Below are 17,019 nucleotides of genomic sequence, written 5' to 3' on the forward strand. Positions count from 1 at the left end.
AATTCACGTCCACACATTCATAGGTTTTAATTAAATATTTGTTACAATAACTGCAATAGCTCTGGCCAGAAAATATATTTAACGAGTTGCCATTATCATAAAAACCATGTTCATCAAAAATGTTAATACACTTATACACTAAATACTGTAGTCCCAGGGCTGGTTAAAGTCTTTGTAGGCCCTGGTCCCTCTCATAATCGTAGGCCCCCAAGATACGTCTATAGATAAACCATGGGACAGAAACAACTGTCTTCACTTGTACTACTCACAATTGAGAATGAGCTTTTGCCAAAATTGAATGATGTAGTCTGTGTTTGTGCTAATAAAAAGATTGAACGGAACCAGGCAGGGATGTCCTTTATCTCCGCTGCTATTCGCCCTCTGTATGGAGCCTCTAGCTGCAAACATAAGAAACAACCCCAACATAGCAGGAGTTCAGGTGAAGGGACAGATATACAAAATTGCACTTTACTGCTGCGGCCGAGTTTATTCGAGCATTTGCCCGTTCTCGGCCGCAGCAGTAACCTGGCGCGCGCCGGAGGGTGCCGGGCGCGCGCCGAAGCAGCGGAAGAGCGCCCTCCGATCGGGGCGCTCTCCCTCCCGCTGCCGGGTCCGCCGGCTCCCCCGGAACCCCCTGCCGCCGTCCCCCACATCGCGGGACACCAGGGCTCCCTCGGGGAGCCCTGGACGCGCGTGCAGGGGGCGCTGGCACCCGATGACGCGTGACCGCGCATCGGTGATGCGCGGCACGCTGAGGGAGTGCGGCTAGCACGCCGGGGCATCCCCCGGCTTGAGGTGCTAGCCGTGCTCGAATTAAACGTGTCGGTAGTGTATGCAGACGATGTGATCCTTACAATAACCAAACCTCAAACTTCGCTCCCTAACCTGCACTCCATTCTGTCTTGTTTTAAAGATATCTCAGGTTTCAAAATTAATAGTAACAAGCCTGAGGCACTAAATATAAATTTGTCTAAAGACCAAGTTAAATTGATTGCTCTAAACTTTGACTTTAAGTGGCAACCGAAGGCGATCAAATACCTAGGGATATTTATCACAAAAGACTATAGCACCTTCTATAGGGAGAATTATCCAAGGGTCCTGAGGGCTCTCAAATCTGACATTGGGTCATGGTCCGACCACGCTATTTCATGGATAGGCAGAATACATTGCATAAAAATGAACATACTGCCCCGCCTCCTGTATCTTTTCCAGACTCTGCCCATCCCCTTGGTAATAGAGCAATTTAAGACTCTACAGTCTATTATAAACAAATTTATCTGGAAAAATAAAACACCAAGAATTGGTAAGAAAATTTTAAATATACCGAACAAGACAGGAGGCCTGGGTATCCCATGCCTTATGGCCTATTATAATGCAAAGTTAATGTTTAATGTACATTTACTTAAGTCAGAGCTAATATCTGAGGCTAATAAACTTAGTTCATATATCCAACACTACATTGTACTATTTTGTTATGCTGTTACGCTACTTATTATTAATTCTTGATTATTCAACTTTCCACAATAGCTCCCAATTTTATTTAACGTTACATGCATGTGTATATATACTTCAACATTTGTAGACAAATTATTATTATAAAAAGGTTTTGTAAAGTAATTCTATGAAAGCAAATTATTAAGTTTGATTTAGCAGTTTTCTTTTCTCATTTTTGAGTCTTCTGAGATTTTTTGTGAGGTAAAACCTTTTCCTAGGCCCTTGGAGTTTCGTAGGTTCTGGGCACTATTGTGCCCAATGGAGAATCCAGGCCTGTGTAGGCCTACATATGTATACAACTAGGATGGCAAGTTTAGCTGTAATGTTTGTGTATTTCTTTTAGCACATCATGCTTGTAGTGGGGTTTTTTTATTTTATATTTATTGGCATGAGTCCTTCAACAGCTATGATAACAAAATGAGATTGGGAAATCCAAAATAATTTCATATTTGTCTATATTATAAAGATTATTGTTTCAAATGTTTGCATGGTGTGAGCATGTCTAACTTCTTTGTTTCAAGATGCATTTAAACTGCAGTATTTTGTGTGGAGAAATGCAAACAAAATTCTGTTAAAATAATTAGCAGCAAAAGCAAACTTGCAAATTTACATGTGCAAGCAATTGATTCTGTAGAACATGATCTCATTACATGTGAAACCGATATGCATATACACTCCACTGCAAGTTTAAATGTAGTACATGGTCATTTAGTGGTGTAATGAGTGATCTGCTATTTATCATCTTTCTGATCATCATCATCATCATCATCATCATCACCAATCATCTTCATGAGCATCAATATATTCTTGTTTATATGAACAAGAAAGTGCATGTTTGGTTAAGCGGATTGTAAATCGTATGTTCCACCAGTGAAGGTATGTTCTATGCTTCTATTCACTTGGTTTCTTAACCATTTTGTATCTAAGAAAGAACACCACAACCTGCTTAGCTTTTCCAGTATGACTTTGCCATTACACCACTAAAAACATGTAAGATTTGAAAGAGTGCAAATAAAGGAAAATGTGGCTCTATATCCTGAGGGATATTTTTTTCCCTCTGTTTTTTCCTGCCATAGTTTGAGACCGGTAGTTACCACCACCACCATGAAGGCTGGAGATATTCTCATGCTCACAATGCTATTTTGGGACCCTTTGGGGAACTCATGACTGAAGATGATATCATTCGTATTGAAAAACAAATTGAGAATCTTCAAGTAATGCACAAAGTCCAGAAGGTAGAAACGGAGCTGGAGCAACTTGAACATGAACTTCAGCAACTCCTTCCTGTATCAGCTGCATTATCCCAAGAGCACTTTACTGTTAACCCCAAGCAGATGCAAGGTAGAGCTGATGATCTCCCAGCCTGGTGTAGCAAAATCTCAACTCTTTTAAAAAGTATGGCCATCCTCTTGGCAACACTTGGTGGAAAAGAAGCTGATCTTGCAGACTTGGTGACTCGAGATCCACCGGAACAGTCACAAAATACATCAAAAGATGGTGGTACAAACATAGGTAGATCTCAGTCATTTAGTTCAAGTAGAGAAGAAGTTGAAAAGGAAATCAAGCAATGTGGTGTGTCAGTCAAAAATCTGAAGGCTAATTATGAATTGTACACACGGCCTCAAATTGCTTGTGCAGCATCCAGCAGAGTGTATAAAAGGAAGAGATCATTGCCAGTAGGAACTACCGCATATAGTTATAGAAGACAACCAATCTTAGAGGAAGACTATATAACACATAGTGAGCAGTTCCATGTTCTAAACGAAGACATATCTAGACGACTTGAAGAATCGCCCATAATTTTATCTCATGCACAACTAACATATAACGATGAAGATATTTTTCCAAGGGAGATAGAAACAAATAACCAAAGCACCATCATTGATGCATTTGGGGAGCCATTATTTAGCCCAGATCATATGACCAGAAGTCTTCCTGTACAGACAGAGCTTAGTTGTGTACAGGACTACATTGACATGAGGAAAGAGAGAATAGTTTATCTTTTTCTTGAGCACTGGAAAAAGTGGACATTCACAGAGTCCATTAAAAATAATAACACAAAAAGTAAAGGGATGGCTGACTCAGTAAACATTGATTTGGGAAATGAGCAGAAAGAGGGTGAGAGTAATGAAAGCAGAATAAATATGTCAAAGGGACCAAGTGATGATGATAGACTTTTATATTTTATGAAGCAAAGACAAGTTGTAGGGAAGTTGATTGGCCATTGGAGAAGCATAATCTGCCAAGTTCCAACAAGGCAGATAGCCCGTCTAAGCAGGGCCAACATGCTTTACTGGCCGGAACATTTTCTACCTCATGTCAATGGGGCTCCAGTTGAGTATTCAAGTTTAACATTGGATCTTTTTATGTTGGGTTACTTTCAGTTGCTAGAAATGAATATGTCACGAGAAGAGCGAAAATTCCGGCACATATTATGCTATGAAATGTTTGACCGTCTTGGCAGTCACAGCTGGGAGCTCATTCGTAAATTTCACAAAGCGGTAATGGAGGAGATAGAATCTGGAAAGAGAGATTGGTCTGATGGCTTTGAAGACCTCAAACAACAGTTTTTTGGTGACAGTATGCAGGGGGATTTAGATGGCATAAAAGAATGTGGGCAGTTAGAAGAGACTCTGACACAGAATGCATCTCAAATTACATTGGAAATCAAAGTGAAAGAAAGTGTTGAAGCTCCAGAGGAACTGACACCACTTCCAAAAAGTAGAAAGGACTCTATCCAGCTTGTATCAGAACTTGGAGAATTTACGAATGATGATATATGTCGTTATATTGATCGCAGTTTTTCCTTTTGGAAAGAAAAAGAAGCAGAATTGTTTGACATATGAGTGTTCCATCACCGTTTGTGCTATTGTAAACTTACTGGTGGTAAATATTTTACCGGACCCTGTAATAGGAATAACAAGAAGAGCTAGTGCATAGAATGCATAATGTGTAAATCCACAGGGTACAACTGATTTGACACATTAGTGTAAAATGCTCTGATAGCGCAGAATTGTGTAGGTTCTTTTAAGCATGGTTATAGGAAACAAGGAGATGTCTATCAAAATGTGTTTCATACCAGTTTCATAGTAAAGCATATCTATTAAAGTTAACAAATAACAATAGTATCTCAGTGATAACCTTCCAGTCATCAGGTCAGTGATGGATTCTCCATAAACTGTAATCAACCCCTCCCCTTCTTCCCCCCAAAACAGCGAAGAAAATATGTGAAGTAACAATAGTCAATGAGAACAAGTGTTAAATGTTACTTACACTTAACTCATGTTTGAGTGTTGCATTTTTTCATGTGATCAGAATTCATTTTAAAGTAACATATTTTAAATTATTGGTCAATATTGTTGGTCTGGCAAGCAAAAACAAAATTTCTAATAGCATCTTGATACCAACCTAATTTAGTTACAATTATAAATATAGGTACATTATTGCAATTCATGAAGGTCCAAATTGGTTACTAAACTAGAGTCAAACATTTCATTTCTATATATGATTAATGTGTTCATATTCAAACACACACACACACACACACACACACACACACACACACACACACACACACACACACACACACACACACACACACAAACACACACTCTTTCTCTCTCTTTAGGTAGATTTGGTATTTATTAATGTGCAAAGAAATAATTAATGCAGTTAGCTCTTTTTATAGGGAACGTGACAACGTTTGCCAAGAATTAGAAGTCAGCGTGCAGGTCACATGACCCTAAAATCAGATCACATGACCCCTTAAATACTGCCATTTTTGCAAAATGCTGGTGAAAAGTGGCTACATTCTGGCAAAATTGTTAAAAAATGTGAGCAATTTTGGCAGTTGTGACAATTTCACGAAAATTTGAAATTTGCGAGAAATTTTGCGAACCATTTTTGGACATTCACACATCTCTACATACGAATAATGCTGTTTTTTTTTTTAGAAAACACAAGAAATCAGATTATATTTTAATTTGTCTTGCAACTTCTATTGAAACTAACGTCCTCTGCTTTAATGATATTTCTTCCAATAGGTTCCTAAAGGAGAGCATACTTAGCTAATGTTGCAAGGTACTTACCTTTTTGTACTTTTAATGATTTTTGTTTTAGAAAAATAAAGTTAGAAAGAGCTCAGCAGCTAAAAAGAAATGTGTGAAACGTGAAATATTTTAATGTTTTGAAACTAGACAAAATGCCTGTTTTTCCTCAAGTAAGTATATTTTAGCCTGATTAGTGAAACGCTTATTATTTCAATATTTATTATTAGTAACCTTGCCTGTTGGAACTTTGGGGTAGGAAATACTCTTGACTGTTAAGTGAGTAAATGAAAGGGCATAAGATATGCTCTTAAATTACCTTCTGGGGGTTTATTATTGTATATATTTTTTTGCCATAGTAGGATTCATTCTTACTTTAAAATGGAAAGTTATACTTGGTGGGATTGTATGTGCAAGCTGTGTGTCTTTTCAGTGCCGCCTGGCACAGGATATGTACATTTTTCATGCGCAAATGTTATAAATAGGGGCGTTCAACAGAGTGGAAGAGGTGAGGAACAACGGGAGTATAGAAATGGGGAAATTGGAAGATTGAAGCGAAAATTGGGAAAATAAATGAGTAAGTAAGAGAATAAAAGAACAGAAAACATTGAAGAAAAGGGAAATTAATAGAAACACGTATAATTCAGCATTTATATAATGTACTACATTTCTCTAAAAGAAGAAACAATATTTTAAGTGGTCCTTAAGTAGGATTTGGCAGGAGGATATCTTAATTTCCTCATTTATCCCAGGCATTGAGGATTTCTTTTGCATGCAGTTATATTATTTTTTTAAATTGAAGGTATGGTATAGATTTGTGTACCTAAATGTTATTACTGTATACCCCCTTTAGTGCTTGAAGTGCCTTCAATACAATGCTTCACTATATATTTCAGGATCCATCCAATGTGATGGGTTTAATATGCATCAATTCTCCATAATATTGCTCTTCCTTTGTCATTTCAATGCCAGGTGTGTTTGTTTTTAGCCTAAATGTTGGTGTGTTGTATCTGTTTAGAAATGACAATCCTTACTAAATAAAGTCATTTGGGATTCCAGTTGAGCTGTATTTTGTTTTTACTGTAATGATGGGCTCTGTAAGTGAATTAATGACACAACATGGTTGTTACTACAGAGACAGGAGCATACAGTAGATGCAAACCTAAACAGAAACCAAGAGGAGAGCAAACAAAGGCTTCTATTGCCTCTGACTCACAAGAGTAAATCAGCCCCGCAAAGAACATGCAAACATCTTTACACATGGAGAAATAAGAACCTATCCTTTATTAAAACATCTTTTAAAATAATAAGGTAAAGCTAACAAACTGCCCCATCATGGGATTTTTCTTCTGTGGACCATAGAATACATAAGCCGTTTAGGATATATTGTTACATCATTAATCCATACAGTACTGTATATACAAAAGTTGCTTTGTAATTGGTGTTACAAAAACACATTAATCTGCAAACCATTTGCCCGATTTTGACACATGACGGAATCTAAATATAATGCAAGATCATATTAAGGCAATTTTGACATTAAATTGACTCCAAGGGGCTTATTCGTTAAATGGCAGTATTGTGTTTGGAAATGCATATTTTTTAATAGACAGTACATCTCGCCATATTCAGGAAACAGTTCTTGCATTTCCACAATTGTCATTTTTTGTTGTGCTTTGTTTTGTCTGTGCAAAACCAGGCAGCATGCAAAATCTGTAAGCAAATTAGGAAATCTTGCTAACATAGGTATTCACATGCATAGATAATCTTAATGAATACAGCGTAAACGCATAATTTTTACCGCGTCAAATTGCATTCTGTTCTCGGGTGAATTTCCATGGCAGAAATCTCTGTTTATTGAAATGGACCCTACTGTAATAGAGGCATTTTTATCTGGTGTCTCTTAGTGTCAAAGTATCAATGCACCTATTTTACCCTCTGTGTGAGCTTGTGATTTGAGTTAGGAGTTCAGATATACGTGTATTATAATGGCATACATCAAGATTTTGTGTCTGCCCATCACTTGTTCCCTCTTCTCAGGGTCAAACATCTTTACTTTGTCTGATATGAAGTAGATTTCTCTCTCACCAACGACCTGCTTCAAATATTAAAAAATGAATCGATAAGCATTCTGCAGTCAGAAAATGTCAATCATTTTCCCTTCCATTATAATGTGAGCATGCATTTGTCTCTATCTCTGCTTTTGATGTCACCTAATTGTCCCTGTTCAGTGTTTCCTTTGGTTTGTCATGTCTAGTTTTTAAAACTCAGTGATTTCCCTTCTCCCAACGCTATAACATCCGTATTTCTCCTAAGATTTCCTTCATAAGCTCTTGTTTTTAGATTCTTGGCCAAGCTGGGTGATGATCTCCTTACAAAAGATCAAATACTAGCAAGAGAGGTTCAAGCCCATGGAAGTGTCAGAAGCTATTACTGCACAATTACTGTATTCACTGGGAGGGATTTGCTTCCAACACTTTATGAATAACCTGCCTTGTTCGCTGTTCAGACTATAACCTTTCTTTCTAGTTCTGTCTAGATTTTAACAATACTTTAGTTCAGCAAACATAAATATCCACTACTTACAAAATAAAACAAGATTATCCTTTTAACAGTGTGATTAAAAGGAAATAACTGATTACACAGTGCGGACAAGTGTGGCAAAGATCAGCACTGTTGCCTTTGAATTGATGTTTGGAAGGGTATGTTATCTACTGTAACAGCTCTTAGCATTAATTTATCAAAGTACTTTGCCCCTATGCCTTATCCGCTTGCTATTTCAGGCGTGTCAATAGGATGAGTTGGGTGATGGGTATTACGGAGCACAGTAAAAACAGTGTTGTTTTTCTGTTACTTCTGGTTACCAAGGCAAAGAAAAAAATTGCTTTAATGCAGGTAAACTGTCTGCTCGACAGCTTGCACCAAATGTAATAAACTTGTTAATACACTTTCTTACATGTGGCAGAGAAAGGGGAGAAAATAATAGACGAGAAGCAGAATTATGTGTCATTTGACTCTTTAATTCTTCCTATTGACATTTTCCACATTTCGAGATAATACATTTGGCACACAATGCTCAGAGACACAGAATACAGCAGTATGTTACAGGCTGCATTGAATTTGCTTTGTGCGTTGGAGGCCCATCTGGCAGTGAAAGGGTTAAGTTATAAGCCACTGGTGGACATGCCAATCTCTTTTAGTGTCAGTGGCACATGCTCATTTAATAATTGACATGAAGTTGCAACAAAGTGAAACCAGTCAGCTCCGCGAGGTAACACGTTCATGATCATTTGGTTACATGATTTAATATATAACACCTAAAAACTGTGATCAAAATGGAAAGGTGAAGGTGACCTATAAATAAAACATATTTCTATACCCACTGATAGGATTAAATTCATGTTTTATGTGTATATTATTATATTATGTTGTACTGTTTATTCAGTTATTACTTTATTACTGTATGCCTTATGTATTGACTAACAATATTCATCTCCAAAAAATAGACCAGGAAAGTACTTTTTTATTAAAAACGTGGAATTTCTTTTCTGTGTGATACAGCTTTTGTGTTATTAATTTATTTTCAATGATAAGATGGATTTGTGTCTCTGTAACCTAATTAAGACATTTAACCAACATTATTTAAATTTCTGTTCAACTACTTATTGACTAAAGAATTAATATTCATTTTCAACACTTCTAAAAAATGTGTTTCCTCTTTTGGAAGTAGCAGTTTCTCAAACTGTATTTTTTCTATATGGTGTAACAATTTTAATAATTTCAGGCAGTGGTTTTCAACCTTTTCTTGGTTAAGGAACCCTACGTTAAATTCTGAGGAATCCCAGTCATCTCTAACAGCAATTCTGTGATCAGATGCATTGTTAATTCTTCGTTATTTGATACAATTTTCAAAGGACAAGAAAATTTAAGGGAACCCTTTAGGGATGCCCAGGGAACCCAAGGGTTCCTAGGAACCCTGGTTGAAAAACTGATTTCAGGTATTGCTGACTTTTATTAATGTGACACTGCACAACTTATGGATGGTTTCTCACCATGTTTCCCAGTGAAGGTTTCTCATTTGATTGCATTAAGTGTCTAATTGCCCTGTTGTATTTTTCTCTATTGCAGGAAAAAGAGGAAGCAGCTCGCTTATCGAGCATGCCTGCGTGGCGTAGGGAAATCCTGAGAAAGAAGATGGACGAAGAGAAGTAAGAATTAGTATTGATTAACCATTTATTTTATATGTTTTTATCTGACTCTGAGACCTAATGTTAACTATTTTTTCTCTTTTCTTTTCCAATGTACGTGTGGCAGAGAACAAAAACGGTGAGTCCCACTTACCTGTTATCCTCATTAACTGTATTGCTAATTATTAATAATCTTTATTATAATGATGCGTTCCAGAAGCATTAATACAGTCCATCCTGTTCACAAATAAGTGACTCAGGAAATGCACAACTGAAAATATGGCTTATAATAAATACAGTTGTGTGAAAAAGAAAGTACACCCTCTTTGAATTCTATGGTTTTACATATCAGGACATAATAACAATCATCTGTTCCTTAGCATGTCTTAAAATTTGGTAAATACAACCTCAGATGAACAGCAACACATGACATAATACACCGTGTCATGATTTATTTAACAAAAATAAAGCCAAAATGGAGAAGCCATGTGTGAAAAACTAAGTGTACCTTATGATTAATTAGCTTGTAGAACAACCTTTAGCAGCAATAACTTGAAGTAATCGTTTTCTGTATGACTTTATCAGTCTCTCACATCGTTGTGGAGGAATTTTGGCCCACTATTCTTTACAACGTTGCTTCAGTTCATTGAGGTTTGTGGGCATTTATTTATGCACAGCTTTCTTAAGGTCCAGCCACAGCATTTCAGTCTGGTTGAGGTCTGGACTTTGACTTGGCCATTGCAACACCTTGATTCTTTTCTTTTTCAGCCATTCTGTTGTAGATTTGCTGGTGTGCTTGGGATCATTGTCCCGTTGCATGACCCAATTTCGGCCAAGCTTTTGCTGTCGGACAGATGGCCTCACATTTGACTCTAGAATACTTTGGTATACAGATGAGTTCATGGTTGACTCAATGACTGCAAGGTTCCCAGGTCCTGTGGCCGCAAAACAAGACCAAATCATCATCCCTCCACCACCATGCTTGACAGTTGGTATGAGGTGTTTGTGCTGATATGCTGTGTTTGGTTTTCGCCAAACGTGGCACTGTGCATTATGGCCAAACATCTCCACTTTGGTCTCGTCTGTCCAAAGGACGTTGTTACAGAAGTCTTGTGGTTTGTTCACATGCAACTTTGCAAACCTAAGCCGTGCTGCCATATTCTTTTTAGAGAGAAGAGGCTTTCTCCTGGCAACCCATCCAAACAAACCATACCTGTTCAGTCTTTTTCTAATTATACTGTCATGAACTTTAACATTTAACATGCTAACTGAGGCCTGTACAGTCTGAGATGTAACTCTTGTTTTTTTTGCAATTTCTCTGAGAATTGCACGTCTGACCTTGGGGTGAATTTGCTGGGATGTCCACTCCTGGGAAGATTGGCAACTGTCTTGAATGTTTTCCACTTTTGAATAATCTTTCTCACTGTAGAATGATGGACTTTAAGTTGTCTGGAAATGGCCTTATAACCCTTCCCAAATTGATGGGCAGCAACAATTGCTTCTCTAAGATCATTGCTGATGTCTTTCCTCCTTGGAATTGTGTTAACACACACCTGAATACCCCAGACCAGCAAACTGCTAAAACTTCGGCTTTTATAGAGGTGGTCACACTTGCTGATGATCAATTAATCAAGGGCATTTGATTAGCAGCACCTGTCTGCTACTTAGCATCTTAATTCCTATGGAAGCAGTAAGGGTGTACTTAGTTTTTCACACATAGCTTCTCCATTTGGCTTTATTTTTGTTAAATACTGCTGATTAAGCGTCTATTTTTTCATAACATTTTTCTAGATTATGCTATTGTATGTGTAAACCTCCCTGCCCGGCTGTAAGGGAGTTTACAACATGTGTGTGCTGGGGGCTACTCAGGGTGCATACCTTCATCCAGGGTGATGGTCTGCGCAGGCTGGGCATACTTGCTGATGGTACAGATGGGCTCCAGGAGTTTTGTAGTTTATAACAAGAAGTCTTTATTTAGCAAAGCATACAGCTTCTTCCTCACCTGCTTGTGATCAGTGGTGAGGAGACACAGTACTTGGGTTTCAGGAATAGATTACAAAACATTATAGAACATTTAGAGGCTTGTTCTTACTACCTCTCATCAGTCCTCTTTTTCCAGGGTCCCAGCTGAAGGTCCCCTGTCTTTCTCTAGGCTCAGGCCTAATGTATGTGCTCCAACACTGTGGCCTGCTGATCAGTGCACAGTATCATGGCTAGTACTATTACCAGGGCAGCAACCCCTGCAGAGACTGGCATCTGAATGGACATGTGGCTGTATACTAGGCCAGCGGTGCGCAAACTGGGAGGGTGCGAGAATTTCTAGGAGGGCGCGGCGGTTACAGAGGCCTTGCACTCTTCCACGTGGCATATAAATTAAATGCCAAGGGAGGCGTGAGGCCTCTGCAACTCACTTACCTGTTCTCTGCCGGGTCCTCGGCGATGCCACAGGGTCATGTGATGTCATGCGTCGCCATGGCAACACACGTTAAATGATGCAGCGGATCACGTGACGTCACATCACCCGCGATGTCATTTGACGTTGAGTCTTTGGAGAGGGGGGGCACGAACGTTGCGGCTCCCGGGCAGGGGGGCACAGCTCAAGAAGTTTGCGCACCCCTGTACTAGGCAGTCCTCCTGGGATGTAATATCCTCCTTCCCCTTGGGCCTTGCTCAATATAGTTGCTCCCACTTCTACCTTCCTACTCCAAGGGCCTCGCTGTGGGGACACTTTATACTGCTGTAGCTCCCAGAACTATGGTAGCTCCCGTATCAAAGGTCCTCGCTACATAGGTACACCTTCCCTGTACTAGAAAATAATAACAGTGGTAACTCACTATTTAGGTAATTAACTGGACCTCTACTCTCATCTTCTCTATCTCTACTCCTGAAATTCTCCTGCTCTGTCCTTTTATGACACCCCTCTCACCCCCCCCCCCCCCCAGCCCGTCTCTGGGTAAGCAAAGGGGCAGGGCAAAGCTCCTGCCTGGTAGTAATTGGCAGGTGACTATCACAAGGGGTGACTGTCTAGGGTACTCCCCCTTTAACCCTCTGTAGCAACCCAATAGGGAGGGGGGGGGTACATATGTTTCATATTTTCCATGTGTTGTGTTCTGAGTTTTAATTTTATATGGTGCCTTTGTCTTCCAGAAAAGATCAGGAGAAGGTAAAGAAAGAAGAGGAAGAGAAAGAGAAGGAACAATCAGAGAAGCTAAGAACACTTGGTTATGATGAAACAAAGTTAGCACCCTGGCAGAGGCAAATTATTCTAAAGAAAGGGGACATAGCAAAGCATTAGTAGCAATGTATTTCTGTTTCATCCTCTTAGTGTCAATTTATCATTTTAGATTTTCACCGTGAGCTGTTCAATAGGGAGATGCCTTGGAAATATTTGCACAAAATTACATATCTAACTCTCAGCTCAAGGGGTAAAGTAAGCAACAGTCGGATTTATACCATCAAGAGGAATCTATGTACTGCGGGCTCTATGTACTAAGGCAATGTTGGAGCAAAATTGGCACCAAAAATGTCATTTTCATATTTTGCCTTTTTGTATCAATGTAGCAAGGTCTTTGTTGCAATGTTTTCCCCTCATGCATGAGCTTCCAGTTTAGGGAGTGTCACAAGGCAGGGTTGGGGGGGGGGGGAGGAGGAGGGATTGTTTAACTCTGTACATCACTGTTTCTGCATTCAGTCTGCGGCAAAAAAAAATATGCACCTGGTCGGATGTGGCGTAAGCTGTCTTCTTTAGAAATCTGTGCCTGATGTAAGAAACTGGAGCGACCGGCTTGTCACATGACACTACAAAATGGCGCAGTGCATCAGAACACATTTTCGGTGCAACGCATCTCCTCCTACATGTTTGTTTGTTGAACACTTTTTTTTTTACTTTGAAAACGAATTGTTTAGTCATTCAAATTAATTTGTCAAACATGACCAATAGATAATAGCATGTAAGAATTCTGAATCACCTCCCAGAAAAAAAAACTCTTTCTCTCTAACAAATGTATTACATTTCTCCATTCAACCTATTGAGCAGCTTTCTCAAAACTTCTCACTACAAATCCTCTCAGTCATTCGTTTACCATACAACTAAATGACAGCATTAGGAAAGGATACTCCCCAACCATTAAGTCATCTCAGCTTAATGTGGATTTTTAATTGTTGTATATAAAGAAATCACTAATATGTTTAATGAATGTTAGCTGTTAGGAAATGTAAAATGCGTTGGGTGTACAATATCCTTTTTGTTGTTGTTGTAAAACACATATTGTAAAGAAAAGGTATATGGTAAAGAGATATTAACATATTTGGTTTATAAATTATATATACGCAGATGCCATACTCATTGTCATTGCCATTATAGCAATTATTTTCTACAAATTGTCATGTGTTTCCTGCTTCCTTCTAGAAGTTATGTTCAGCATATTTAAAATACAGCTCTATATTGTCTAAATGCTAAGAAAATAAATCTATAGTATTTAATCTATTCATATTACATTTATTATTCTCTGCTTCCATTGTAGAGTGAGTCTATTTATCAAGTTCCAAGCATGCAATAGGCATTGTGAACATGCATCTTTTGGCATCAATGTACTGTATTAAAGTACTTTGCTCCTGTTTTTGGTCATTTTGGTGATGGTTATCTGAACAAAAAGAGTAAGGAGCTATGTGATGCACACATGACGTTTATCCAGTCCCATATCCTTTCACATTGGTGTTTGTCAAGTAATCTTTCCATCGGCCTAACCGTTCTGCATCAAATTTAAGAAACTCAATCATTTATTTTCATTTGAAGCAGATGCTAATAGATGGGTTAATATGTCAGATGGGTTAACACGTTGGAAGACGTATATATCCTAAGCTTGATAAACTAATTGCTATGTGTTATATTAAAGCATCAATTTGTCATTACACTCATTAAAAAGCATCAGAGTTATTATAAACCTAGCTATAGGTGCAAATTGACTGTGGAAAATGGTATCTCTGAAATACTTTATTGAGACTAGTGGGTTATTGGGTTATCTTATTTAAAATACTTCTATAAAGTTCTTTAGTGTTTGGTGTCACTTAATCAAAAGATATTCCTTATTTTTACAGTATATTAAAAAATTGAAGGAGGTTATAATAAATATGTGCAAGAGAAATCCAATGTTGCACAACATTAATAACGGCAACCAAATAATGTAAAACAGAGCCTTACTCTGTGTAGGTATTAAAACTTAAGCTCGTCTCCATCTGTAACTCCTATCCTTAGTACGGTCTGGGCATCATAAACGTGCATCACCCTGGAAAGTGGAGGCTTTGGATGGCAGAGTTGCAGTAGGATCTCTTGATAGCTGAAGTTGTCTCTCAGGACTGTCACAAGGATTGTTAGCTGCCCACGTGTTTTCCAAGCATTTCTTTCTTAAGTTGTTACATGCTGCAGAACAAGCTTTACATCTGGGCCTCAACTTAATATGCAGTAAAGATGCTTCCCAGTTTTGGAGACGAGTTTATCGCCATTTACAGTAAATATATAGGACTAAAATGTTCTCCAGCACAGAGAAGCAGCTTCAAAGCATTGTGAAAAATGGCAAATGTAAAGATAATTCTATTCCTATTCCTTCCCCAGAATAGGGAAGTGACTTCGCAACATAATGAATTGGCCTTAATGTGCTTTACTGTCAGATACTTAATCTTAAACCCAGATCCACAAAAGGTTGCAAACTTACTCCCATTCAGAGTGCACTCTAATATTTGAAGGTGTGTAGACATTCATTGAAGGTGTTGAACATTTGCATCCATTTAATACTGAAGGCTTTACTGAATAAAATTGGGATCTCTTGCTCTTGGATCATTTATATATGCTGGACTGCTTTATTATGATTATAATTGTCTCATCATTGAAAGACATTTGTTATCACTTTCCAAAAATACAAACAGTGTTTTGTTTTTTTTGCACATTGCATATTACATTTGTTACAACTTATACTCCCATATTAACATCAACACAAACACCATTTACACTTCCCCACTAATTTCTCCTGCGTTATAGGGGTTCATTTATCAGTATATTTGTCACACTCTAGTTTTCCATGTTCAAATACATACAGTATACATACATATAAATAAAGGACGGATGCCAACATTGTAGCTTTAACTTTATAAAAGATACTTCTTTTTTTAAACCAACCAGGTTTAATGATGCTGGATCTTATATCACTATAAAATGTTAACGTAAATTATCATTAGAATGCTATTTTAAATGTCACAAAATAATTATAACTCATTTCAGGGACTGAAGCTCAGTGATATCAAGCGTTATCCACACTTTAGTAACTTTATTTCCTAATACAGTACTGCTTTTGGCTTGCTAGACCACTTGCTTTTCAAGAGTAGAAATGCCCTGGAGTTATTGACTATGTTCTATCTTTCTTTTAAGCTCTTCTGCACACCCTGATAGATTCATCTTTTCCAGAGCCTGGTATACAGATTCCAGAGCAGCTGTTCTTAATTGGCACCATCTCCTGAGCATTTCATACTGTTGATCTCGATAGTAGCAAAACTCAATCTCCACCATTTCAATGTCTTTGTCTCCTAGTTCCAGTGTTCTCATTAACTCTTTCCATCTTCTGACAGGGACAGAGTCAATGATGTCATACAGAGTGCTGCCTTTCTGGAGTACAGACGTAAGCTGACCTGTACAGAATTAGAAGTATCATTATGTCAGTGTTTATCTGGTTTGGTGGAGTCAATTTATTTATACCGCTGAATATTTTATGAAATGTTGAGTGGAAATCTATTGTGACAACAAGGGGACTAGACAAAGCGAAAAAGTTATTAATAATATAGAGCAGGAGTGTTGAAACGGCTTGTTAATAGGGGTCTGCACTTTGGTACCACACTCGGTTCTAAAGTTATCATGGGAAGTAGACTATGTAATGGGAGCCAGTTAAAGATCCAATCACTATCTTGGAGCTGGTTCACACGCTGCATGCTTTTAGCCAGGAAAACCTTTCAAAGTCAATTAACCACTTTCCCAGCTGGAAAATTAGGCCAAAGGAGGAATTTCTTTATATACAGATGTTGCATACTGCAGCAGCCCCCGCACAATGATTTCATTTTTTTCTATTTTAATTTATTTTGTCTATATTAATATTTTTTTTTAGGTGCATTTTTCCCTAAACATTATCACACTATGTTGTTTCAATTATCTCTTTCTATGTGCTGAGCAACGGCTGATCCCAGTTTTCTACATCCTTGGACTTTTTTTTTTTAACTATTTCAGCATCCTGTCACTTTATCACGGTTGT

General features: G+C 38.1%; 3 protein-coding genes across 4 annotated transcripts in view; 2 read left to right on the forward strand and 1 right to left on the reverse strand.

The window, feature by feature from the left end:
* Nucleotides 1-14,346, forward strand: part of ESPN (espin) — a 200,939-nt gene extending 186,593 nt beyond the window's left edge. The window contains exons 13-15 of the mRNA XM_075604978.1: nt 9,669-9,748; nt 9,855-9,866; nt 12,875-14,346. Coding sequence (XP_075461093.1) covers nt 9,669-9,748; nt 9,855-9,866; nt 12,875-13,022 — 240 coding nt within the window. The 3' untranslated portion in view covers nt 13,023-14,346. The remainder of the gene's footprint in view (nt 1-9,668; nt 9,749-9,854; nt 9,867-12,874) is intronic.
* On the forward strand, nt 838-5,514 carry LOC142497326 (espin-like protein). The gene has a single exon (XM_075604971.1). It carries the CDS (start codon nt 2,658-2,660, stop codon nt 4,338-4,340), a length of 1,683 nt encoding a protein of 560 aa, XP_075461086.1. The 5' UTR covers nt 838-2,657; the 3' UTR covers nt 4,341-5,514.
* A 1,209-nt stretch (nt 14,347-15,555) lies between the features above and the next one.
* Nucleotides 15,556-17,019, reverse strand: part of TNFRSF25 (TNF receptor superfamily member 25) — a 79,416-nt gene continuing 77,952 nt past the window's right edge. Inside the window, exon 10 of one of the 2 annotated variants that reach the window (XM_075604972.1) lies at nt 15,556-16,405. In XM_075604972.1, coding sequence (XP_075461087.1) covers nt 16,119-16,405 — 287 coding nt within the window. In that variant the 3' untranslated portion in view covers nt 15,556-16,118. The remainder of the gene's footprint in view (nt 16,406-17,019) is intronic. The other variant, XM_075604973.1, reaches the window with a different exon arrangement.

The sequence above is a fragment of the Ascaphus truei genome, chromosome 6 (genome assembly GCF_040206685.1).
Source record: "Ascaphus truei isolate aAscTru1 chromosome 6, aAscTru1.hap1, whole genome shotgun sequence".
NCBI classification, from domain to species: Eukaryota; Metazoa; Chordata; class Amphibia; order Anura; family Ascaphidae; genus Ascaphus; species Ascaphus truei.

Bases quoted from the DNA above. Each gene is read 5' to 3' on its own strand.
- LOC142497326 (XM_075604971.1), top strand. From the start codon at position 2,658: ATGACTGAAGATGATATCATTCGTATTGAAAAACAAATTGAGAATCTT.